Source organism: Pongo pygmaeus, chromosome 16, assembly GCF_028885625.2.
Source record: "Pongo pygmaeus isolate AG05252 chromosome 16, NHGRI_mPonPyg2-v2.0_pri, whole genome shotgun sequence".
NCBI classification, from domain to species: domain Eukaryota; kingdom Metazoa; phylum Chordata; class Mammalia; order Primates; family Hominidae; genus Pongo; species Pongo pygmaeus.
The window spans coordinates 21,212,016-21,239,656 of NC_072389.2; the positions used below are offsets into that span (position 1 = coordinate 21,212,016).

The window sequence follows — 27,641 nt, forward strand, 5'->3', positions numbered from 1 at the left end:
AGGGCGAGGGCAGAGAGGGGGCCCCGGGAGTCCCAGGACAAAGGGGAGCCTTCCCCAGAGAGGCCCCACTTCCCCGCCCCTTTCTTCCGCGACTGGCCCGGCCCCGGCCGGGACTGCGGGAGGCTTGGGTGGGAGGAGACGGAGGGCGCGTCTCTCCGACTCCTCGCGTGGGGTAGGCTTGGGGGCTGTTGGCCCCTCTAGGCCCCCGTCGCCGCGCCCCGAGGTGGGAGCCCGCGACTGCCGGAGCCTTCTTGGGACCCATGGTCGCCCTCAGTCGGCCTGCCTGCTCCGGAGACCGCGACAGGGCGGTGCAGGGCGGCTCCGGCGTTTTTTGAGCCCAGGCGGAGAAGGGGAAAGACCTTTAAGATTTTCGGTGTTTTGGCTGGGCGCAGTGGCTCACGCCTGTAATCCCCTCACTTTGGGAGGCAGAGGCGCGCGGATCACCTGAGGTCAGGAGTTAAGAGACCAGCCTGGCCAACATGGTGAAACCCCGTCTCTACTAAAATGTACAAAAATTATCCGGGCGTGTTGGCAGGCGACTTAATCCCCGCTACTTGAGAGGCAGAGGCAGGAGAATCGTTTGAACCCGAGAGGCGGAGGTTGCAGTGAGCCGAGATCCAGCCGTTGCACTCAAACTTGGGGGATAAGAGGGAGACCTTCTCTCAAAAAAAAAATTATTTTTTCTTTTGAGGGAGTCTCACTCTGTCACCCAGGCTGGAGTGCAGTGGCGCGATCTGGGCTCATTGCAGCCTATGTCTCTTGACAGTCCACTGGTTAAAGCGATTCTGCTGCCTCAGCCTCCCGAGTAGCTGGGATTACAGGCGCCCGCCACCACGCCTGGCTAACGTGTTTTTAGTAGAGACGGGGTTTCCCCGTGTTGGCCAGGCTGCTGTCAAACTCCTGACCTCAAATGACCTACCTCTGCCTCCCAAAGTGCTGGGATTCCAGGCGTGAGCCACCGTGCCAGGACCCAAGGCCCTTAAGTTTTAAGGCCTCATTCTTCAGTCAGGTTTTCCTTGCTCCCGCGTGTTCAGCCAATTGGTTTTAAGTTTCTGTTGAAGGAGAAACTAACAATGAGAACGGACTCGTTGATGGAAGAAAAGTTGGAATGCAGCCTCTGGTGCTGTTTGAGTGATCACTCTCCCCCGGGTCTGGCTGCGCACTGCTGTGTTCTGGAAAGGCGCATTGTATGGTAGATGCCGCAGGTAAGAGTCCTGTACAGGTGCTCTGCCCGCTTTTCCTTTCAGGCTTCTGTATCAGCTGTTTTTCCCTTGTAGAATGTGCCTGTGACCTGTGCCCCTGACCTCCACCCCTTAACCCTACCCAACTTGTCTTTACATGTCTGACCATCAAGGCTCTTCTGGGTCGTATTGAGTTCATGCTGATATTTTCCCTTCCTCCTCCCAATTTTTGCTTTGGTCACGTTATGCTATATTCTGTAAGCCTTTAAAAAAATTCTTTTATGGTGGCAGGGGAGAATATTTTGTAATTATGCTTTGTGCTTTTTATCTTCCACTCAATAAATGCTTGGTAAATATTTGTTTTATTGAGTATATGACCCTATTCTAGCTATATTGTGCTTGAACCAAAATCTTAACTGCCCTGTAAGTTAACTGCTAAGAAGTTGTCAAAAGTGCAGAGATAACATCCAGAACTTGTCAGGGATAGTACAAAAAGGTCTCTAAGGGCTTGATGGAAGTATGTAAATTGACTTCATGTGAAAGAGTGGAAGAAGCGAAAATGTGAAGCATGACTGGAGAGCTGGAGTGATAAAGCAAGGGTCTGTTTCTCCAGATCCTTTGTAACAGTGTTATGTGTCCTCTTCTAGAAGATCATTCTGAAAGATGATGCCAACTTGGAACCTAGGAAATCACCCAGTGGGTTTCTGCATGTTAGGTGGTTCAAATCCTCATCAGCACCTTTGTTTTCTCTGCCTCAGTTTGCTTACAGCGATGTTCTCAGTACCTGTAATTGCTGTCTTTGAATACTTAAGCATTTTTTTTTTAGATCACAGGGGTGTATGTGCGTTTTTATTTTACCAAGTGTTAGAATTTTTATGCTGATTTTGTGGGCTCTGCTTTAGTCACTTGGTTGTTTAGTTGTAAAATGATCAGCAGGAAAAACTCTGTGTGTGTCTGTGTGTGTGTGTTTGTGTGTGTGTGTATTTTAAGGTTGTTTTGTTGTCAGAACACTTAGAATTTTATTTTATATGGTAATTCTGTCAGTTTACTTTATTCTCCAGCCCACATTTATTGAACAGCAAAGTATGAAAGTAGTGTGTCCCATAACCAGCCTTCAGAAGAATTACAACTGCTGTATGTCTGAACTTTATTTTCTTTTCCTTTTTTTTTTGTTTGTTTTGTTTTTGCTTTTGTTTTTGTTTTTTGAGATGGAGTCTCACTCTGTCACCCAGGCTGGAGTACAGTGATGCAATCTCATCACACTGCAAACTCCGCCACTCAGGTTCAAGAGATTCTCCTGCCTCAGCCTCCTGAGTAGCTGGGATTACAGGCACCTGCCACCCCACCCGGCTAATTTTTGCAGTTTTAGTAGAAACAGCCATCTTGGCCAGGCTGGTCTTGAACTCCTGACCTCGTGATCCACCTGCCTCAGCCTCCTAAAGTGCTGGGATTACAGGCATGAGCCACCATGCCTGGCTGAACTTTCAAGAAGAAGTTTGTGCATCAATTTTTTAAAAATTGTGATGTCAAAAGATAGCTGTGTCCTACATTTGGAAAGATACAAAAACTGAACATTCTGGCAGGCAGTTTTGCTTACTGGTGCTTGAGATAGAGCCATACATTGGTCTCAGTGGATTTATGGAGAAAAATAGATAGAGAAAGTTATTTCTAAATAAGACCAAAAAATCCTTTTCTTAAGCAGTGACAGGTAAAGAGGTTGTCTTGGTTAACCTTGAAATGTGTTGCTCTTGATTAAGATAGTTTTATGGTGGGGATGGTAGTGGTGATAAACTTGTTTGAAATTTGTCCACTTATAATAACCTTTGTGGTAGCTGTCCCAGACAACTTCATCCTCACAGGCCTTAAAATTACTATAAAATTAATAGAATAGAGGAGAAACAAAGGACCTGAATAATTAGATGCTTAGATAATTGTAATGTGTTTTCATAACCGGTGAGAAAGAGCAGGGTTAGAAGCACTTAAACATTCTATGTAAGGAACACTGCCTGAATTTATATTGCAATTTTTGAGCACCATTCGTTGTTTAAAAACTGGTATATTGTAGGTCATATTTTAAAGACAAATAGAAAACTTTTTTCAAGATGGATATAAAGCTTAAACTTATCAAAATTACAAAATTTAAAGCATATGATTGAAAAACATTAATGCATAGGTTTACATATTGGTCATCATTTTAGATGTCTTTCAAAATTGATTGTCTCTTAAACTGAACAAACTTTGAACATGTTGTAGCATTTGTGCTGAAGGTTAGGTTTCCTGGGGTGGTGGATATTTTATAATATGGATAACAAAACCTTCTTATTTTAAGACATTTAGAAAATTTTAGGCAAAACTAGAAAATGTTGCCGAGAATTCTCCCACTCAGAAGGTACTATTATCAGAATTTTGTATTTTTCCAGTCATCTGCTCATCTTATTTCTCCTGTGCTTGTATATGTTCCCTCTCCCTTGAAAAATCAGATTTTTTTTTTGTAATCTGCTTTTTCACTCAACGATATTGTAGATCCATGTCATAACTTATTCCTCTACAGTAGCTTCAGTTATTGTGTGCTTTCTGTTGGATGACTATACCATCTAGTCAGTCATGTTTCCTGGTACTAAATACGTAGGGGTGTGTGTGTGTGTGTGTGTGTGTGTGTTGTATTTTTTCTACCTTAACTAATGCTTTAGACATCATTAGGTAGAGCTAAATCCTTGAAACCTTCCAAGTGGTGGCTTTCAGTTCTCATTGCTGAATTGGTTTCTAGAGATGGAACAAATTATATTTTATGGAAACTTTTTTTTTTTTTGAGATGAAGTCTCGCTCTTGTCGCTCAGGCTGGAGTGCAATGGCATGATCTCGGCTCACTGCAACCTCCACCTCCTGGGTTCAAGCAATTCTCCTGCCTCAGCCTCCCAAGTAGCTGGGATCACAGGTGCCTGCCACCACACCTGGCTAATTTTTGTATTTTTAGTAGAGACGGGATTTCACCACGTTGGCCAGGCTGATCTCAAACTCCGGACCTCAGGTGATCCACCCACCTCGGCCTCCTAAAGTGCTGGGATTACAGGCATGAGCCACCGCACCTGGCCTTTTTTTCTTCTAGGTACCAGCTTTTATTTATCAGTTTGGTAAAAATGTTAGAAAGTGTGCAATAAAATGGGCATTCTCACAGTTGTGGCACAAAGTATAATTATCTTTGACTTTCTAGGAAGCAGTTTGGCTTTGTAGAAACTTGCCTAACCTCTCCCCATTGAGGCAAGATGAATTCTGACTACGCCAAGGTGGCCAACCTTGTCCCTGTGATTGCAGATCTCCCAGAAAAAGAGGTCTAGTCTCAGAGAAAACCCAGATTTTCTTGGCTTAGCCCACCTTGACAGCTAATCACTGGAAATGGGGTGGGCTGGTAGAGTCCTTTGGTCAGATTTTGTGTCAAGAGAGGGAAGTGGAAAGATGGGAGGGAGGTAGTAGCAAAACTGGCCTGAATGGAACTCTGTAAGTTAAAATGGCAAAGGGATGTTTCTTCCAAGAAAGAAATTCTAGGGAAGGAAGGAAAGTGGAGGGGAAGGCAGCAGTTCTCAAAGTTTTGGAATCAGGACTCCTTTACATTCTTAAAAATATATTGAGGGCCCAAGGAGCTTTGGTTTATGTAGGTTATATCTATTGGTATTTATCATTAGAAATTAAATCAGAAATATTAAAATTATTCTTTAAAAGTTCACCACATATTGTTATAAATGTTCTTATGAAAAAATTTCTAAACCCAAAGTAGCACAATCTTATATTTTTTGCAAATTTCCTTGATGTCTGCCATGTCATTTTCATCTGCATTTAATTTATTGTGTGATATTTGCTTGAAAAAATGTGAACAATGTCCAATCTCATACAGATAGCCATTTTAGATCACTGTGGATATATATATTTATATATTTATGTATATATAAATTTTTTTTTGAGATGGGGTCTTGCTCTGTCACCCAGACTGGAATGCAGTGGTGTGATCACAGCTTACTGCAGCCTCAGTCTCTGGGGACTTAGGTGATCCTCCCACCTCAGCCTCCAGATTAGTTGGGACTACAGGTGTGTATCACCACACCTGGATAATTTTTTGTATTTTTTTTTTTTGTAGGGACAGGGTTTTGCCATGTTGCCTAGGCTTCTTTTTTGATACTCCATCAAAACTTGGTTTTTCTTGAACTTTGGATCTTTTACCCTTGCGTGATATTATAACATCATGCATTGGTCATTTAGAAAATAATGGTTCACCGAGATCTTCTACATGTTGATACGTTTGATGATACAGTATCAAAATACATTCATCAATATCACCAACAATCTCATTAGAATACATTTGGAAAGCAATGGTAGATATAAGTTTTCTAAAATTCTAATTTTCTGTTCCGAAGCTTGAATCTTATTATTAGCAGTTTTATTATTGAATTTTATTATGGCCTGTCTGTTGTTTTTCTTGAAATGACAGAATCTCATTTTTTGAGAAAGTGTCTCCCAAAAACCCCAGTTGAAATAACATTGTTTGTCAGTACTCTTTTCAAGTAAAAATGATATTCCATTAAAGTGGTTAATTCACTTCATGACTTAGTCACACAAGGGTTTTTTCTCAGGCAGTCTGTAGGAATGCTTATGTGTGCTTCCAACTTCATCACTTGAAATATTAAAAAGAGATATTCAAGGATTAAGATATAGTAAAATTTTCACTGCTTCATCACAGACATTCTTTTTATTTTTGAGGCAGGGACTTGTTCTGTCACCCAGGCCGGAGTGCAGTAGCATGGTCACAGCTCACTGTAGCCTCAACCTTCTGGGCTCAATCCTCCTGCCTCAGCCTTCCAAGTAGCTGGGACTACAGGCATGCAACCACCATGTCCAGCTAAATTTTGTATTTTTTGTGGAGATGGGGTTTCACCATGTTGGCCAGGCTGGTCTCAAACTCCTGACCTCTGGTGATCCTCCCCCCTTGGCCTCTGAAATTGCTGGGCTTACAGGCATGAGACATCATGCCCGGCCTGCCCTTCCATTTCAAACCTTTCCTGTGCATAGTGAAGAATACCATGACTACTAGTAGTTTGGTGTTACTGCCTTTATTTGTGCTAAAGTGCCAGCATTTTTACCCACTATTGTATTTGCACCTTTACAGCAAATGTCACTATGTTAGTATTCCTGTTAAAATAGTTTGAACCTGGATGTCTGAGGGCCCCACTTTGGGAACCATTGAAATAGGTACTTAAACCTACTATATATCATATCTTTTCATCTACAAGATTTTTAAAAACATAATTTCATTTAATTTTTTCTGTAATTTTAAAAATATGTTTTTGAGGAGTTTCAGTTCAGAGCAACACATATTTTATTTTGCTTAAGCTGAAGTTTATTAGACAAATACTGACCTAATAGAATGAGGTCCTAAATCTAGTTGCAGTTTCTTTAGCAAAAAAAAAAAAAAAAAAAAAAAAAACCCAAAACTGAAAACATAAAAATGGTCCCGTATGGTGTAGTCCCAATGTATGCTGAAGAATTTGAAGAAGAAAATGCAATACTCAGTAAGTGCTGTTCTTTATGAATAGGATTAATTCTGAACAGTTTCTTTTAGCCTGTAAAGAGATTTGGGACACAGTAAGAGAGGAATGAGAATATAGTAAAATAAACCATTATTGAAGAGATATACTGTTAATGATGTCCTCTTTCAATACAACTTGCTTTTTTCTTTTTTCTTTTCTTTTTTTTCTTTCTTTTTTTTTTTTTTTTGAGACAGAGTCTTGCTCTGTCCCAGGCTGGAGTGCAGTGGCACAATCTCAGCTCACTGCAACCTCCGCCTCTCTGGTTCAAGCGATTCCCCTGTATCACCCTCCTGAGTAGCTGGGACTACAGGCATGTGCCACCATGCCCAGCTAATTTTTTCTTATTTTAGTAGAAACAGGGTTTCACCATGTTTGCCAGGATGGTCTCAATCTCCTGACCTCGTGATCCACCCACCTCGGCCTCCCAAAGTGCTGGGATTACAGGCATGAGCCACCATTCCTGGCTAACTTGTTTTTCTTAAAAGAACCTTCAGTAAATATTTTGTTTCTGTGGCCTCGGCTATAATTCAGATTACAGTTTTCAAAGCAGTGTTTCCTAAAGTTGTTTGTGCAAAATTGTTTTCCATGACTTGAACCTAGTTGTTCTGAAGCTAATATATAATAATAATGGCTTCTCCCCAATTTATAATAGAAAACAGTACAAAGTAACAGACTATTATATGGGGGATGGAAGAAAAAGGACAAGGGTTGAAAAAGTAACTATTGCATACTATGTTCACCATCTGATTAATGGATACATATGTACTCCAAACCTGCGTATCAAGTAGTATCCCATGTAAAAAATCTGCATATGTACCCACTAAATCTAAAATAGATGTTGAAAGAAAAGTTTTTCTATGTCAGCAATAATTGAATTGAAGGTGTAAAACTGTAATAAAAATTGAGACACTACAAAGTATCTTGTAGTTAAGCTACAAAAAAAAAATTCTAAAGCCATCTATATAGAAAATTTTAGGAACTGATCTTAAAGGAAATCCAAATAAGTGGTGAATTATCATGTCAATCGATGTGATAAATTAATATTAAATTACATTATTTTTTCAATAAATCTAATATGGTCATTGATTTTAAAATGTGCATAGAATATTAATTTTTAATAAATAATGATTAATTTTTAAAAATGCAGAGGGTTGGACTTGCCTTATCAGACATGGGAACGTATTACAAATATATGGGGAAAAATGCGGTAACTGGTGAATTTTTCGTTTTCATTAAGAAATAATGGATCTGGCCAGGCGCAGTGGCTCATGCCTGTAATCCCAGCACTTTGGGAGGCTGAGGAGGGCAGATCACCTGAGGTCAGGAGTTCAAGACCAGCCCTATCAACATGGTGAAAACCCCCTCTACTAAAAAAAAAAAAAAAAAAAAAAAAATTAGCCAGGCGTGGTGGTGGGTGCCTGTAATCCTAGCTGCCTGGGAGGCTGAGGCAGGGAGAATCCCTTGAACCTGGGAGGTGGAGGTTGCAGTAAGATTGCACTACTGCCCTCCAGCATGGGCGACAGAGTGAGACTATGTCTCAAAAAAAAAAAAAATGCTGGATCTCACTGGCAATGGAAAGGGAAAGGAAAGTTACTGATGGCAACATATTACTAATGGTAAATAAGCAATGAAAAGATACTCAGTATCATATGTCATTAGAAAATTGCAAACCAAAACAATGAGATGCTACTACATAGCTCTTATAATGGCCAAAATCCAAAATAGTAACACTACTGAGTGCTGGTAAGAACAATGAGCAGAAATAACTCTTATTCATTGCTAGTTGGGATGCAAAATGGTACATCCACTTTGGAAGATGGTTTAGCAGTTTTTTATGGCACTAAGCACACTCTTAGCCTATGATTCCATAATTGTGCTTCTTGGTATTTGCCAAATGAGTTGAAAACTTATGCCCACACAAAACATACACACAAATGTTTATACCAGTATTATTCATAATTACCAAGACAGAAACAACCAAAGTACCTTTCAATAGGCAAATAGACTAACACTCTATGGTGTAGCCATACAATGGAATATTAATCAGTTCTATATAAAAAAAAGAGCTATCAAGCCACAAAAAGGAATGGAAGAACTTTAAATGCATATTACTGAGTGAAAGAAGCCAATATGAAAGCCTACACACTATGTGGTTTCAAGTATATGACATTTTGAAAAAGGCAAAACTGTGGAGACAGTAAAAAGATCAGTCATTTCCAGGGGTTCCTGGGGAGGAAAGAAAGGAGGAATAACTAGGTAGCACACAGGGGATTTTTAGGGCAGTGAAACTATTATTTTCTGTAACATTGTCATGGTGGGTACATCTCTGTTAAAATCCATAAAATGGACACCACAAAGAGTGAACCCTAATATAATTATGAACTTTAGATAAAAATAATTTATCAACATTTTCTCATCACCTGTAACAAATGTAAGATACTAATGTTAAAAATACCACAAGATGTTAAAAATCGGAGAAATGGGGGTGGAGTGAGAGAGTCTACAGACAGGCATTTTAACTTTCACTAATTTTTGCCTGTAAACATAAAATAGCTCAAAAAGTAATATCGATTAATTTATATATATATATAAATATATATGTGGTTACTACAATGTCTTATTGAGATTAATACACAGTGAGAGATTGTGTCTAAGAACTGACATGGTCTTTAATTTGAATAACAACATTGAAATACAATATAAGTGTATTTAACTATAAATTAAGAAAATAAATTTTTCATATATGAATTGTTTATAACACTTTATTGAAATAACACCCACATCAATCCTCATCAGTTCTGAGGCCCACATAATAATTAAAGGCCTCCAGCCAGTCCAATTTCATTCATTCCTAGAACCAGTGAGTTTCACTCTTGCAGGCCATGAGTAGCAGTTCTTCAACGGACAATGAGATCTCAAAAGAGAAAGGTGTGTTCTATTTCTTTGTGACTAGTGTCCTAAGTCATGGAGACAGAATCATGGGCTTGGAAGTAGCATCATCTTCCAGGTTGCTGTGTAACTCACATTCCCAAGGAACAGACTGTTGGCAAACCCTTTGGTCTCCATCCTTGGGATTTCTTCTTCTCCTCTACATTTTGTTTCTCTTTCTCATTTTTTCTAAATCATTTTTTCTTTTTCCAACCAATGATGTTTGTCCTTTTGTCCTAGGACTGGATCTCATTTATCTTTCTGGGAATAGCGCCATCTCTAAAGACTCCAGGTCAACCCACTTCATATTTAATCATTCCAGTCTAGATACTAAATATTGCAGCGTCAGTCAACATTCCCAGGGCCAGATCTTACCTCACACCTCAGGGTCATAACTCTCTTGACTACATTGGGTTTTGTCCTAATTTCCTCATTCTTGGCCGTGTGTATTTGTCCTATCCTGGGAACAAGGAGAGGCGTGAAGAGCTTTCTCTTGCATTTCAATATTAACCCTACTCCCGTATTCTTCCAAGAAAGCCAGGAAAAACAATGCCAATGTTTTCCATTCAGTTTATATTTCATGTATAATTAACTTTTGTATTGAACATGAATAAACTGAAAATTTCTTGAAATAGAAACAATTTGATAGAATTTTGTGGGTACAGTGTATACAATCCATGTCCAATAAATTACTGATATCTAAACTTGTTATAGATTTTTTGTTCCATCATGTACTAATTCAGTAATTCGATTGGAATAAAACTAACATTTGTTTGTTAGTTATAATTCATTCTTGGTAAGCCTTTTTCTGTGTTTTGCTTATGCTTCCATTATCTTCTAGATGAGCACTTTTGTATATCTAATTTAGAAGCATTACATTAAGAACAGTAAGAGAATAATAAGCAAGTGTGAATATTTTTTCATAACCACTTATGAAGAAACAGAAGGACTCCTATTACATTCACTGTAACAAATTATAAAGTCATAAACACATACTCTTCAAAGTAGCAATAGGCAAATCAGGGAGAGAGAGAGAGGAGAGAGAGAGAGCAGAAAGTTGCTCCCAGAAGACAATGAATTTATTGCTACCACTGAAAAAGTTTTTGGAAGGGATGAAGCTTTTTGCTAACATATACAATAGCAACTGCAAAAGGAATAGGACCTGGAATCTTCAGCTGAATCAGTCTATTTATAATCTCATGTAAGACTGGTAGAGACAAAACATAGGTCATTGCTTTCTCATCATTCATTAATTCACTCACTCATTCAAAACACAAATAGATGCACGCTATGCTACACACTGGGGATACAAATGGTTACAACAATCCCTCAAGTTTCTCAAAGCCAGTGGGAGAAATAGGCATATAAACAACTAATATCATGCACTGTCATATTGGACACTTGAAGACTGCCTAATGGACTGTGGGACTACAATATAAGATACTGTCAGTTTGTCCTAAGAAGGTCACTCACGGGGAAGTGAAGACTGAATTGCGTCACAAAGGAATAGTCAAATTTTCCAGGCCCACAGGGAAAATGCTATTCCAGATGGGAGGACCATTGTGAGCAAAGTTAAGGATCAAGGAAAAAATATAAGTTTGAAGAGATGAAAGTAGAGCCACGTTGTTCAGTACAAAGGGTGGAGAATTTGGTGAGAGAAATGAGAATCAGGAGGGAGAGTGGACAGGGTCAGATCACAAATGGTCATGGTCAACCTAAAACTAAGAGGCTGAGAATTTATCAGGAGACAAGTAGGTGTCAAAGATGTTATAAGGTGCAACATGATGAGGTTTGCATTTCAGAACCGCAGCGCTGATAGTGGTGCAGAGGCTGGATTACAAGCGGGAATGGAGCAGCTGTGGTGGAGGCCGGAGTAGGAGAGAAAGGAGTGTGAGGAGTGGTGGGGGGAGTGGGGTGGGGATGGATTTCCTAAAAAGATGATCAAGGAAGAGAGATTGGGTTGGGGCATTCAGAGGCAAAAACAGAAGGAAAAAGAAATCTAAAAGGAAGGAGAAGGGACAGGCCTGTGTACCAATTTGAATAATACTGCAATTGTTTATTGAGAGCTCATGATGTCCCAAACATGATATTTTAATCCTCACTACAATGAATTTTGGACTTTTTTAAAATTTTATCAATTGATATTCAGAGGAGTTAAATCGCTTACTGAAGGCCATGCCAATTTTAAGTTAAGGGATGAGGTTAAAACTAAATGCTACTAGATACAAGGCTGGTGTCCTCTCAACTATATTCTTTGGCCCTCTTAACTGGATCAGCAACAGGGGAGAAGGCAGAGACTAGAATAGCTCCTCACAGTTCTCTGGATCTGCTTGGATGCTGACCAGTTTGGAGGAAGAAGATGAATTAAATGGAGGTAGCTGAGGGATATCCAGGTGCAAAAGATAAATAAGCAGTTGGATACACCGGTCTGAAGAAGGTTCCTGGTGACACTGGTTGGTAGATAGACCGAGAGTTGAAATTCACCTGCAGTAATTGTTACTCTGTGTCTTCCTGTTGCATTTATGGGCCAGCTCAGTATATCTTTTCCTCTATCTTTTAAAGTTAGAATTTAAAATACCTACCTAATAATTACTTCCTGAAGAGTAAAAATCTTTTGTTATAGTTTTTCATTGGTCATGTTATTTATTAATGCTATCCTCAACAAATATGTATTCATTAACCATTGGGTACATTGTGCAAATTACACCGCACTATTTGATAGAAAGAATGAGGTCTCTTCTTGCTAAATAGTTCTAGTCATCTCCCTTTTATAGTTTCCTTTACTTTGTCTTAAAAGCAATTTATTTTTCTATTCATTATTCATCTTATTACATGTTCTTTTTGCTTCACTTTAATCCTTTTTTGCAGAAGAAAGATTATAAATAAAAATATCTGTATATAACTATAAAGCTTACACTCTCATAGCCGGCATAGAGTTTGTGCAAAAGCAAAAAGATGAAAACTTTAGCTCTTTTGTAGGTATGATTTTTGAGTTGTGATGGCAAGAAAATTAAGTGGGATTTTGATATAAGAGTAACAAAAAGGAGCCTGTAGGGAGAAAACAGATAATACATTGAGAATGAATAGAAATTATTTATCAGGCTGGCTCTGCCACAGCAATTCTTGTCCCTTCCCTAAAATTAATTATTTTCTGGTTTAACTGAGAAAATATGAGACAATCTCAAATTTCCTCAGAGCTAGAATATAATATTCCATTTTATTAGCCCTAGAACAACATGAACGGAAGCTTTAGTGGTAGCGTTATAGTCTATGCTGAGGTTTGTTAGCAGTGCATTATTACCTAAGAGATCGCTGCTTAGTTCAGCCAGTTAACTGGAGGTCACTAAAATGTTCTGCTCTTGAAAGAGAAAGAGGGGGAGAAAGGGCAGGGGTGGGTAGAGAGAGAGAGAGAGTGAGTGATCCTTCTTCACAGAGCAATTTGTGTAAATGCATGGTCCAGTGGCCCTGAGATCCATTAATTAAATTTCTAGACTTCATAGCATTCGCTGATGAATCATGATGAAAAAAGTTGGAAGGGAATAGGAAACACATACACTGCAGTATCTTGTTTCGCCAGAGTTGGGCCCTTGAGAATTAAGTGATACTTTGACATAATTCAGAATTAACAAAATCTGTCTGCTCTCTAAAAGTGTGTATTTTCATAATTTAAGTAAGTCATGCAAATTAGCTTAGATCAAAATGTGAGCTCCATTGTTGCCTGCAAGTCAGCATGATTTCATGATTGGTGATATAATAGTATCATCACCCCAGGGAAGGATATTTCTGTGAAATTAAGTGATATAGTTCTATCTGAGTAGGAATATTGTACCTGAAAAATCCTGCTAATAAATATAGGTCTCATTTTGATATTTTGGAATTTTATAGGGAATTAAATATAATAAAATCATGCATCCTACTGAGGTCAGACATCTGAGAAAAACAGGTCAGTCAAATCCTCATTCCTGTGAAATTTACCAAGGGGCTTTTAAAATGGCCAAACGTTAAAGTATCTAGCATGATGCTTGAAATATAATCTGTGGAAATACACTAAACTAAAATGACATTGTCCAGTCTCATGGCTTCAAATTCCAGCCCCATGCTAATGATCAAATTTTCTATGCATTCAAAGCTCCTGAACTGAGATTTAGATATGTAACATCTCTACTGGTTTCTTCACCTTACTGTTTCCCATACCAAACTTCTATTCTTTCTTTTCCTGATCCATTTCCCTCCACCTTTTCTATTATATTCAATGTAATTAAATAGGGATGTTTGGCTCCAGCTATGAAATTTGACTCACATCCCATGTCAAATTCATCACCAAATCCTGTCAACTCTACTTCAAAAATATTTTCAAAATATGACCACCTCTTACCAGTACCACTCTAGTTCAAATCATCCTGTCTCTTTCCTAGGTGATTGCAATAACATCTCACTACCTAGATCTACCCTTTGTCCTATAGTCAATTCTTATCTCAGCAGACAGCAGACTATTAAAGCTGTGAACCATATCAGCCTCCATTTCAAGTGCCTTCAGTGGCTTCCATTTCACCTCCAGTAAAATAGAAATCTCCACAATGACATCTAAGACTCTCCATGGTTGGTCCCCTTCTTGCCTTACAACTAAAAACTCTTCTACCATTACCACTGTATTTACTCTGCTGTAGCAGGGAGACCTGTTTGCTGTCCCTTAAACAAAGCAGATGTCTTTCTCCTCTGGTCTTTGCATTTGCTGGTCCTATTACTGGGAGTGTTCTTTTTCCCATCCTCTTGATGACTTCCCTCATCTCCTTCAAGTCCTTGATGGAATGTTCTTACACAGTGAGGATTTCCCTGGCAACCATATTTAAAACAGAATCTTCAGTCCCATGTCCAGCACTCTTTATGCACCTTTCCTGTTTTAGAATAGTTTGAGAAAATGAGTAAGTGTTTTGGGGACACAGCACTTACTATCATCTGACATAATTAGGCATAAAACTGTATTTCTTAATTATTTTCTTATGTATTTGTTTGCCTGCCATCATAACTAAGCATTTAGTAGAGACTGTCTATTTTATTCACAATGGTATTCCTAATTCCTTAAAAGTGTTTGGTATAAAACAAACATACATTGAGCATTTGTTGAATAAAAGAATTATATGTAAAATTATAATCAGACATTATTCCAGGGGAAAACTCTTAGTCTCTAAACAAATTTATTTGGATACCTGGTAAATTATACCATAACTAATTTAGGAAATAAATTTGCTCCTCTTATGTCAATTGAGGGAAGCTTTGGCAAGAGCATTCTGCTTCATCTCCAAGTCTTTTTCTTCAAAGCCTATTGTTATTTTTTTCAAATCTGACAACCCTATGAGACCTACCCAGCTGAAGATTAGCTGGGATGCCCAGTTCCTGTTCTCACTGTGGGGCACCAGATTTTCTGGGCAAGCAGAGTGAGTAGATAAAGCAATGGGATGGGGTGAGGTTACAGGCATCAGCCCATTCTAGGCTTTGCTCTTCAACACACACTGTCCTCCTGAGCCAGGACGCAGACCATGGCTACTTTTGCCCCTGCATGTCTGTTCTGATTTCTTTCTTTATATGGGATGTCTCACTATTCTCCTGCTTTTAATATGGAGTTGCAGTCTCTAAGCTAAAAGGCCAAGTACAGATTCACCTGCCAATGAAGCTCTTTAAATTCTCTCTTCTTTCTCAGGACTCATTGGCTGTAAGTCCATGGAACAAAAACAGAATTTGCTACTTTTCAATGACATTGTTTTAGTTGAGTTGTGTTTAACCAACTTGTTGAATGAACTGACACTGTACATTCTCCCTGTAAAATAACAGTGTGTTTTCTATTATGCCTATGTAAGTCTGTTGCCTCAACTTGGCGTTATGTTAACTTACCTACCAGACAGTTTATTTAGGTTGTATTCAAGTTGGGCTTTTGTGACATAAATAAAATCAGTGATGTGATTATAATATAGTGGTACTATTTATGTAAAAATATTTGGGTCTTGAAAAGATTAGAAAAAGCTAAGTTGATTCATAGGAGGGCAAAGCAATGTAAAAATTTTAAGAAAAAATTATAAAATTAGAATAATCAGAATAGCAAAATTTTAACAAGCTAAAAGGTTTTTGCACCTCAATTACTTTTTTTTGTTCTACTTTAAACAGGTAAAAATTTAGAATTATGACTGACTTGTTATGATCATAATTTATACAAAGAAGACAATGTATAGAAACTCCAGTTAATAGAGTAATAATCAAAGGGTCCTGGACTTATATCAAAATATTGGCCAAATAATTTACATTTCTGGTTTTTTTTTTAACCCCATGAACCTCCTCCTTAACTCACTTTTTAGATTAACTATAAAAAAACTGGTCTCAATTATATTTGAATAGAAGGTTTCTACTCTATTGTTCTCTAACTTGACCATGTTCGGTACCCTTAATTAAAATATATAATTCTTTAGTAAATAGTTTTCATAGATGTTTTCTTTCTAACTGGTTATATGAAAGCTACCCAATAATGGGCAGGTTGAATAGTCGTGGGGTAGGCTCAGTGTTGGTCTGTGGAATGTTACTGTAGGTCTCCACAAACCTAAGACACAGAAACACACCTTTAGAATTATCTACTTCACAGTAGAACTGTGACAGAGCCTGAGGCTTGCCTGACTCCATACTTCTTGGTGTTATTCACAACACCACAGCCTAATTTTGCTTATTTCTTTATTTGAAGAAATCTTGAAAAAGAATTGCGTTCTTTGATTTTTCTACTTAATTAAAAATTTCATCGGAATCAGCAATATCTTTCTGTGATGGCAATTGTATCTCCTAAAAAATCACAGTGGAGATATATTTGGAATAAATATATCCAAATATTGAAGTAGTACATTCTCAAATATCTGAGTAGTATATTCCATAAATTATGTCTGCAGGCTTAGAAATAACCTTCATATAATATTAATAAAAATCAAACTAGCTATTCAAAATATACTCATGGCATTGGACATTTGGAGGTAATTTTCACCAACCATCAATGTCTGTATTCATATATTTATGTGATGGTATTGTTATTTCTGTAGTCTTGGTCAACAAAATTTACTCATGTTTGATATAATTTCCACATACTCATAGCATGACTTTGGAAGTAATGCAGTGCTTGAAATTTAAGGAAAAAAATATCTGGTTAGGATTCCAAAATGTAAATCATTGAATAAAACAGTGCCATTTACTTTAAGATGAGGACAGTATTTTGATGGGAGGACATAGGTGATTTTGTGAACAACAAAATAATCTTGAAGCCACATACATATGGTAAATATTCACACTTAGGACTATGTGGGAATGGCAGCAGTCATTTCCAATAAATAACGTGTGAAAATCAATAGGACAGTTCCAAAAACACCTCCTGCTTTTTCATGGCATAAAGCCAAAGCTCTGCTATATGAACATTACATATGTTTTTGACAAAACATCTAGTCTTGCACCAGACACAATATTCTAGTTTCCTGAAGGGGAAACTTTATTAAAGCATGTGCTAAGTAAACTATAAGATTCATATTAGAAACTTCAGTCCTATAGCTGTTTCTATTTATTTGGGGTTGGAAAAAAAATGGCATTATTGTACATGTACTTGCTTTATAGTTAAAAAAAAATGGAGGGGGGCAAAATAAATCACACTCTCAAAGCATCAAGGAAATTTATAGTGGAATTATGAATCATATCATTGTGGGGTCATTTTCCTTTGTATCATGATATCATATGAGACCAATGTCAAATGGAATAGGTAAAAAATGGACAAAAAGTTTTTTTTGGGGGGGGAAGGCTGCAGACTGAGTTATTTTATTTCACTATTTCCAGTTTGAAGCTACTATCATGGGCGTTTAGAGTTATACAAATAACACTTACAAAAAATAAAAGACCAAGACACCCAGAGTGAGATGCATGTCGGGGACGAGGGAGGCTGGCAGCAGGGGGGCCCCGGCGGCTCACCCCAGGGCTCCCCAAGGGGGTGATGCCTGGCTTCATCCACCCAGGAGGCCCAGGGAGCACCAATCACAGTGGGGGCTCTGGCCTAGGCGTCCTGCAGCCCAGGCCCAGGGCTGGGGCTGGACGGGAAGGACGGAAAGAGAGGGCTGAGATGCACCCGCTGGGGAGGGTGCTGAGACGCCCCACCCAGATCACTCACTACTACAGCCAGGCTTGCCTGGGACGCCTCCAGCAACAATATTTCATCTAAAAAAATACTGATTTGGTCATTTTCCGTTTCCAGTCACGCTAGGGTGAAAGGAAAGAGACAGGAGGAAGACGGCCCCCACACCCCTACCCCCCGCCACCACCACCCTGGCAGAACATGCAGCGGGCAGACCCTGTGGCTGTCACGCCCTGCCGCTCCACGGAAGGGAGCCAGGCTGAGCCTCTGCCACGTGAGAGAGGGGCTGTTTCCAGCCACCACCCAAAAAAACCCGAGGGTCAGTCCTAGTCCACCCGACGGCTTCCCTTCCCAAGCAGGGGTTTCCGGACAGTGCACCAGGGAGGGCCACTGACAGGCTTGGGACACGTGCCCAGCTCCTGGGGGGCTGGGAGGAGGTGGCCAGGAGGGGCAAGAGATTCCAGTTACACTACACGCCCAGGGCTCCCAGCCCCCAACCGTCCCTTAGCCGCTTCCAGAGAAGTAAGGCTCAGAGCCGTCTGAGGTCAGAAGAAAGAGGTGCCAGACTCGCCCCATGGCAGACAAGAGGGCAGGGGCATCTGAAATCACTCCCAGGGCCAGGCCGCAGCCGCTGACCCGAGGGGAGTAGGGAACCCGGGCGGAGGGGAGAGTGGGGAGTCCATAGGGGCGACAGGCGGGGGCACCGTTTTCTCTGGGGTTTCCAGTTTGAAAGGCAAGGGGCTTGCCTCCCGCCCCGGGGAGCCCACCTGGAGGAGAAGGGGTTAGCAGGGAGGGTTGGAAGGAGCCGCCACGTGGGCAGGGGCGGGGAAGTGCGGGGCGGGCGGGCCCTAGTACTGCCAGAGCGAGGCGCGGTCCACGGTCTCCGCGGAGGCCTTCAGGACCCCTGCGTGGTCGCCCTTCAGGTAGCGCCCGCCCACCTTGACGGCCACCTTGTTGTCGCAGAACTCGAAGAAGAAGTCCACAGGAGGGTCGCCGCTGCTGGTGACCGCGGAGTCACTGCCCACCGTCCAGTATTTGCCTGTGGAGTCTTTGATGTTGTAGGCGCCATCGTTGAACTCCAGCTGGAAGGCGTCATAGCTGGAGCGGTTGGCGTCCAGGGTGCCCCTGACCTTGCGGCAGCCGATGAAGCCGTGCTCCCCGCGGAACACGATGATGGGGCGGTTGATGAGCTTCATGAAGAAGAGCTCTGAGTCCCCTGCTGTCTCCACCGAGGCGGCCAGCTGCCCATTCTTCTTATATGTCACAAACTTGCCATTGGACGCCCTCAGTGTGATGCACCCGTCACGCCGCTCAATGTCGAAGTAGCAGCTGGCATTCTGGGTGGAGGCGGTGGACTGCACGCCCCCAGTGGCCGTCAGCGTCCAGTACTTGCCCGTGTGGGTACGGAAGGCACACTTTTTGGTGTCGCGGTCGATCTCCAGCTGGAAGGTCTCCAGGTCGGTCTCCTCGTCCTGATTGGCAGACAGGTCCCTACCCTGGCGCGTGGACACATTCCTCTCGTTGGCCGCCTGCAGCACGACCTGGGCGCAGCTCTGCTCCAGGGCAAAGAGCTCGTCCTTGCCCACCTTGGTGGCCTTGCCGGCCTTGAGCGTGTTGCTGGGCCCCGACGGCGCCAGGTAAGGACCCTCGCAGCCGCGGAAGGCCACCTTGCCGAAGTGGAACTCCAGCGTGTAGCCAGTGGCCGGCTCGGGGCTCGCCACCAGGCGCCCGTCATGGCGCAGGAAGCGGTGGTCGGCGGTCTGCACTCTGTAGCGCTGGTCCTGGAAGGCGAGGATGATGAGCGAGTCGATGCCCCAGGGCACGTCGCGGTCCACGGCGATCTCGTCGGCCGGCCGCGCGCTCAGGTGCGCCTAGCGCCTACGGGTGACGCTGTAGGTGTTGACCTGAGGGTGCATGGCGATGTGCACGCTCCGCTTCTCGGCGGGGGACACCGTCTGCGCGAAGCACGACAGGCGGTCCTCGGTGCCTCCGAAGTAGCGCCGGTGCTCCTCGGACTGCAGCGACCAGCGGCCGTCCTCGTGCGCCACGATGAGGAAGCGGCAGTCGGGACCGGGCACCTTGCGCTCGCAGGTCACGTTGCCGTCCTTGTCCGCCGCCAGGTAGCGGCCCAGGTGGCTGCGCAGGCACACGGCCGCGCTGCCCGCCTCGTCAGGGGGCTGCTCCGGCGTCCAGATCTGCTTCTTCTTCAGGCTGCTGGCCGACGCGTTAACCTTGAACCCGAATGCCTCGGCCGTCAGGTACTTGTTGCCGCAGTTGATGAGGCCGAACTGAATCTGCACTGCCTCGGCTGTGCCGTTGGCAGTCATGGTGGCGGTGGACGGGAGGCCGCGGTGCGGCCAGGGAGGTGGGTGACGGGTCCCGGCCGCGGCGCCCCGGCGCCCCTGCTCCTTTGTTCGGCAGGGGCGGCCCGCAGGCGCCCTCCGCAGCGCTCCACCAAAAGGTTTTTAAAATCATTTCAGTTAACAGATTTAAACAGAGTTTAGCTATGAAGCAATGAGTAATGCAATACAAGCTAGTGAAAAAGATGAACAACTAGGGATTAAATGTTGAGGAAAATTGTTTTCTAATGAATTAATTTTGAATTGATAAGAGACAAAGAATAGGGACTTTTAAATATACAACTTTGGTGACAAAGTATTTGTCTACACAAGTTTCTTATGTCTAGTGCCTTCCTTACCTCCCAAATATTATTTTATAACTCTGATAATTTCTAAAAGATACATATGAGATATTCATATCTAAAAAAGTCACCAATATTTTGAACTAGTATCAAAAATAAAGAAGTATTTGACATAGGTTTATATACTGGGTTTATACATAAATAAAATACAAATACAAATCACAACAGCAAAGATAATAATTAAAAACTGCGTACTCACCTTAGGGTTTTTAAATAAGCTAATTGTTTTTCTTCTACACAAATAGCTAAAAATGTACAGTGAATGCAAATGTACTCAATTTCTCTTTCTTTTTCTATATTTGGATTGGTTAGTGAAGTGTCACAAAAGTGATGATGCTGAATTTTTGCTATTTTCTCTCTAAAGTGATGTTCTGAAAGAAATATATATATAATTTGCGGTTGTGAAGAAGCCCTTTTTTTAGTGCTAATTGATTTCCTTTGTGTACTTTGCAGTAGACATACATGTTAAAAATTCAACAGAAAGAAGAGGATAAAATAATCATGACATTAAGCCCCTTTAGAAATTAGCAATGTTCTCTATTAATAATGGCGTGATGATATGCCACTCCATGAGCTCTTGAACCAAGTTATTCATTATTTCTCTGCCACATGGAAGCAGGATATTTGGTCTTTGTCCTATCTCAATGCAGTGCCTATGGTTTTGTTACAGAAACCTTAATTTTGCCTGCTTTTAAGTAAAGCAGGTTTTATGCAAACTTCTCAGAGGGCAGCCAGATAACTTTCAAGCACATTTGAAACACCAGAGGTGACTCTGCCAAGTGCCTCAGAGAAAAATACAAACTATGACAAAGACACTTCTTCAACCCATCTTTCTAAAGTTGCTGACTCTACAGGTTTATTATAAGCATTAGACGAAACCAGCGAGAGGCATGTGTCAAAGCTTGAATGTGCAGCTCCAGGTTAGAATGTCAGCTTTTCCTTTGGGTTACTGAAGAAGGAGAAAAGCCATTATCCATGCATGAAACAAAAAGGTATATGGCCAATCAAATGGAAGGCATACTTTTGGTAATCCAATCCCAATATATGCTATTTGCTTTAGTGGGGCTTAAGTAGGTCACTTAAGTGGTTTAGTGGGGCTTAAATAGGTCACCTTCTAGAAGTGAGCAGAAAAATATTTTAAATTAATTGTTATTTTGCTATCAACATTTTTTTTAAATTGAAAATGGAACACCGGTTTTATAAGCAGTTTCTTCATTTTATTATTTAATGAGGTGGCTAGCCTTGATTTGAAAGGTTTTTTTTAACATGACTAGCTTTCTGACACTCTAATGCCCATTTTCTAAGACTTCTGTACTGTAAGCTATTTTAACAAAGGGTAAGTGGTATGTCTTTAAATTCTGATTTTAGAGGAATTCCTAAATTCTCATTACTTTCACATATTATTTTATCTACTGTGAAATGATAACTTTGTTAACATGAAGCCTTTGAAGCTGTCACTGTATTGCATCGGGTATTTCTGTTGGTTCATCAAAGTGAAATGAAATGAAAATGCAGGAAAAACAAATGAATAGAACACAAGAGTAATTCATTTTGGCTGGGTACGGTGGCTCATGCATGTACTACCAGCAGTTTGGAAGCTCAGGAGTTAGAGACCAGCCTGGCCAACCTGGTGAAACCCTGTCTCTACTAAAAATACAAAATGTAGCTAGGCGTCATGGTGCATGCCTTCTGGTACTGGAAGGCTGAGGCAGGAGAATCACTTGAACCTGGGAGGTGGAGGTTGCAGTGAGCCGAGATCATGCCACTGCACTCCAGCCTGGGCAACAGAGCGAGATCCCCTCTCAGAAAAAAAAAGAGTAATTCATTGAAACACCAGTTTGTAAAACATCAGGATGCTTTTCTCTTGTTAACTATAACATTGTTGTTGAAAACTCTGCTAAAATTTCGCATTCTTTTTTTAAAAAAGGTAAATGAATTTTCATAACGTATTGTGCATAAAAATTATTTAAAGTTGACATTAATATAAAACTTATTGAGCTACTTTAAAGTTTTTTTTTTTTGCTTCCTTTTTGAATTTTTATTTTAGGTTCAGGGGTACAAGTGCAGGTTTGTTACATAGGTAAACTTTTGTCATGGGGGTTTGTGGTACAGATTCTTTCATCATCCAGGTATTAAGCCTAGCACCCACTAGTTATTTTCCCTGATGATCTCCCATCTCTCTGCCTCCTCTCTCTGAAAGTCCCCAGTGTGTGTTGTTCCCCTCTGTGTGTCCATGTGAGTTCTCATCATTTAGCTCCCACTTACAAGTGAGAACATGCGGTGCTTTTCTGTTCCTATGTTAGTTTGCTAAGGATAATAGCCTCCAGCTCCATCCATTTCCCTGCAAAAGACATGATCTCTGTTCTTTTTTATGGCTGCGTAGTATTCCATGGTGTATATGTACCACATTTTCTTGATCCAGTGTGTCACTGATTGCCATTTTGGTTGATTCCATGTCTTTGCTATTGTGAACAGTGCTGCAGTGTACATATGCATGCATGTGTCTTTATAATAGAATGATTTATATTCCTTTAAGTATATACCCAGTAATGGGATTGCAGGGTCAAATGCTATTTCTGTCTTTAGGCTTTTGAGGAATTGCCACACTGTTTTCCACAATGGATGAACTAATTTACACTCCCACCAACAGTGTATAAGCATCCCTTTCTCTTCACCACTTCACCAGCATCTGTTATTTTTTGACTTTGTAGTAATAGCCATTCTGGTTGGTGTAAGATGGTATCTCATTGTGGTCTTGATTTGTATTTCTCTAATTATCATGAACAGACAGTTTTGAAATTTTTACAATCTTATGAAGACAAACGAATACAGAATTTTCTGAGCTGGGGCTTTTCTGGGGCAAGATTATAGAGATTAACAAAATGAGATTGGGAGAAATTGAGCTACATTATTGTCAAATTTAGCTTGCTGGGAGTAAAAAACAAAAAACCAACAAAACTGAAGTCTTGCACTTAATAATAACTATTTCTGGCTTCCTTCCCTCTGCTAAACATGGATTGTCAGATTTCTCTCTGTGAGTTGTCGTCATCCACCACTAGAGTCAGTCAATGGCCCTACATTGTATTCCCTGGCAATGATTTTGCAATGAGTTTTGTTCAGGTTCTTAACACTTTAAGATAATGTCAACATTCTTCCTTAACTTCTCTCTGCTTCCAATGTCTTCCATTTCTAATCCGCCCTGCACACAGAACAGTTTATTTATCCTTCTTAAATACAGAAAACTACTCTCAATTGTCTACAGGATAAAGTACAACCCTTTTAAACTTTACCAAACTAACTTAGAAAAATAATTTCCAGGGAGAAGCGGCGTCGGCGGCTGGAGCAGAGGCAGCAACCGGACGAGCAGCAGAGGCGGTCCGGAGCGACGGTGAAGATGGCGGCGGCGGGCGGCGGAGGCGGCAGTGGCCGCTACCAGGGCGGTGGCAGTGAGGGCGGCCGGACCACTAAGCGGCTCAAGACTGGCAACGCCGGCGACCAGCACGGAGGCGGTGGCGGTGGCGGTGGCGGAGGCGGTGGAGGAGGTGGGGCGGCGAGCGGCGGCGGGAAGAACTACGATGACCCGCACAAAACTCCTGCCTCCCCAGTTGTCCACATCAGGGGCCTGATTGAGGGTGTGGTGGAAGCTGACCTTGTGGAGGCCTTGCAGGAGTTTGGACCCATCAGCTCTGTGGTGGTAATGCCTAAAAAGAGACAAGCACTGGTGGAGTTTGAAGATGTGTTGGGGGCTTGCAACGCAGTGAGCTACGCAGCCGACAACCAAATATGCATTGCCGATCACCCAGCTTTTGTCAACTACTCTACCATCCAGAAGATCTCCCGCCCCGGGGACTCGGATGACTCCCGGAGCGTGAACAGTGTGCTTCTCTTCACCATCCTGAACCCCATTTATTCGATCACCATGGATGTTCTTTACACTATCTGTAATCCTTGTGGCCCTGTCCAGAGAATTGTCATTTTCAGGAAGAATGGAGTTCAGGCGATGGTGGAATTCGACTCTGTTCAAAGTGCCCAGCGGGCCAAGACCTCTCTCAATGGGGCTGATATCTATTCTGGCTGTTGTGCTCTGAAGATGGAATACGCAAAGCCTACACGCTTGAATGTGTTCAAGAATGATCAGGATACTTGGGACTACACAAACCCCAATCTCAGTGGACAAGGTGACCCTGGCAGCAACCCCAACAAACGCCAGAGGCAGCCCCCTCTCCTGGGAGATCACCCAGCAGAATATGGAGGGCCCCACGGTGGATACCACAGCCATTACCATGATGAGGGCTACGGCCCCCCACCCCTCACTACGAAGGGAGAAGGATGGATCCACCAGTGGGGGGTCACCGTCGGGGCCCAAGTCGCTACGGCCCCCAGTATGGGCACCCCCTCACCCCCTCCCCCACCACCTGAGGATGGCCCTCACGCCCACAGCCCTGTGCTGGTGGTCTATGGCTTGGATCAATCTTAAGATGAACTGTGACCGAGTCATCAATGTCTTCTGCTTGTATGGCAATGTGGAGAAGGTGAAATTCATGAAAAGCAAGCCGGGGGCCGCCATGATGGAGATGGCTGATGGCTACGCTGTGGACCGGGCCATTACCCACCTCAACAACAACTTCATGTTTGGGCAGAAGCTGAATGTCTGTGTCTCCAAGCAGCCAGCCATCATGCCCGGTCAGTCATACGAGTTGGAAGACGGGTCTTGCAGTTACAAAGACTTCAGTGAATCCCAGAACAATCGGTTCTCCACCCCAGAGCAGGCAGCCAAGAACCGCATCCAGCACCCCAGCAACATGCTGCATTTCTTCAACACCCCGCTGGAGGTGACTGAGGAGAACTTCTTCGAGATCTGCAATGAGCTGGGAGTGAAACCGCCATCTTCTGTGAAAGTATTCTCAGCAAAAGTGAGCGCAGCTCCTCTGGACTGCTGGAGTGGGAATCCAAGAGCGATGCCCTGGAGACTCTGGGCTTCCTGAACCATTACCAGATGAAAAACCCAATGGTCCATACCCTTACACTCTGAAGTTGTGTTTCTCCACCGCTCAGCACGCCTCCTAATTAGGTGCCTAGGAAGAGTGCCATCTAAGCAGGAAGACATTTCTCTGTCCTTTATGCCATTTTTTGTTTTTTGTTTTTGTTATTTGCAAAAGATCTTGTATTCCTTTTTTTTTTTTTTTTTTTTAATGCTAGGTTCGTAGAGGCTTAACCTTAATGGAAACGCTGGAAGTCTGCAGGGGGAGGGAGAGGGGAACTGATATCTCCCAAAATTAACCTTCACTTTTAAAAAATTGTTGTACATGTGATTTTTTTTTTCCTGTTCATACATTTGTGCTGCCCATGTACTCTTGGCACATTTCAATAAAATTGTTTGGAAAATAAACACAGCGCTTGCTGGGAAAAAAAAAGAAAAGAAAAATAATTTCCCATATTTGTTGTCTCAAAGATACTAGAATATACTGATTTATAGCTACTTATTTTTCCCAAACAAATTAGCCCACTATGAATAACCTCCACAGTCTCTTTTTGTTGTTGTTGTTATCTATCTGAATTCTGCCCATTTAAGGTAAACTGATGTCTATAATTACTCCTGCTCAAGAACTTCTGGAGCCTTCTAACATCTGGTAACCAATTCCGTCTTTAAAGTACTTACTACCATGATTTCAGTTTTCTTGACGTATCCTAACAGAAAAAATAGTACAAAGGGGTCACAAATGCAGAGTAAAAGCTAGAAGGATAGAATGACTAATATTCACAAATTTTAGAGTAATAGATGGTTTTATTGTAATTGGAAGTGCAGAGGATTTCTGTGAATTAGTATACTTTTTTTATATACTTTAAGTTCTAGGGTACATGTGCACAACGTGCAGGTTTGTTACATATGTATACATGTGCCATGTGCTGTGCTGCACCCATTAACTCGTCATTTAGCATTAGGTATATCTCCTAATGCTACCCCTCCCCCCTCCCCCCACCCCACAACAGGCCCCGGTGTGTGATGTTCCCCTTCCTGTGTCCAAGTGTCCTCATTGTTCAATTCCCACCTAAGAGTGAGAACATGCAGTGTTTGGTTTTTTATCCTTGCGATAGTTTGCTGAGAATGATGGTTTCCAGCTTCATCCATGTCCCTACAAAGGACATGAACTCATCATTTTTTATGGCTGCATAGTATTCCATGGTGTATATGTGCCACATTTTCTTAATCCAGTCTATCATTGATGGATATTTGGGTTGGTTCCAAGTCTTTGCTATTGTGAACAGTGCTGCAATAAACATATGTGTGCATGTGTCTTTATAGCAGCATGATTTATAATCCTTTGGGTATATACCCAGTAATGGGATGGCTGGGTCAAATGGTATTTCTAGTTCTAGATCCTTGAGGAATAGCCACACTGTCTTCCACAATGGTTGAACTAGTTTACAGTCCCACCAACAGTGTAAAAGTGTTCCTATTTCTCCACATCCTCTCTAGCACCTGTTGTTTCCTGATTTTTTAATGATCGCCATTCTAACTGGTGTGAGATGGTGTCTCATTTGTGGTTCTGATTTGCATTTCTCTGATGGCCAGTGATGATGAGCATTTTTTCATGCGTCTGTTGACTGCATAAATGTCTTCTTTTGAGAAGTGTCTGTTCATATCCTCCATCCACTTTTTGATGGGGTTGTTTGTTTTTTTCTTCTAAGTTTGTTTGAGTTCTTTGTAAATTCTGGACATTAGCCCTTTGTCAGATGAGCAGATTGCAAAAATTTCCTTCCATTCTGTAGGTTGCCTGTTCACTCTGTACGTTGCCTGTTTACTCTGATGGTAGTTTCTTTTGCTGTGCAAAAGCTCTTTAGTTTAATTAGATCCCATTTGTCAATTTTGGCTTGTGTTGCCATTGCTTTTGGTGTTTTAGACATGAAGTCCTTGCCCATGCCTATGTCCTGAATGGTATTGCCTAGGTTTTCTTCTAGGGTTTTTATGGTTTTAGGTCTAACATTTAAGTCTTTAATCCATCTTGAATTAATTTTTGTATAAGGTCCAAGGAAGGGATCCAGTTTCAGCTTTCTCCATATGGCTAGCCAGTTTTCCCAGGATCATTTATTAAATAGGGAATCCTTTCCCCATT

General features: G+C 41.6%; 1 protein-coding gene and 1 pseudogene across 1 annotated transcript; one reads left to right on the forward strand and one right to left on the reverse strand.

The window, feature by feature from the left end:
- The first annotated feature begins 8 nt into the window (after nt 1–8).
- On the forward strand, nt 9–25,935 carry LOC129014534 (heterogeneous nuclear ribonucleoprotein L-like; annotated as a pseudogene).
- On the reverse strand, nt 17,497–20,158 carry LOC134738359 (fascin-like). The gene is given in 1 exon segment (XM_063653139.1): nt 17,497–20,158. A coding segment is annotated over 1 exon segment (1,479 nt). The 5' UTR covers nt 20,153–20,158; the 3' UTR covers nt 17,497–18,673.
- Nucleotides 25,936–27,641: the final 1,706 nt, after the last annotated feature.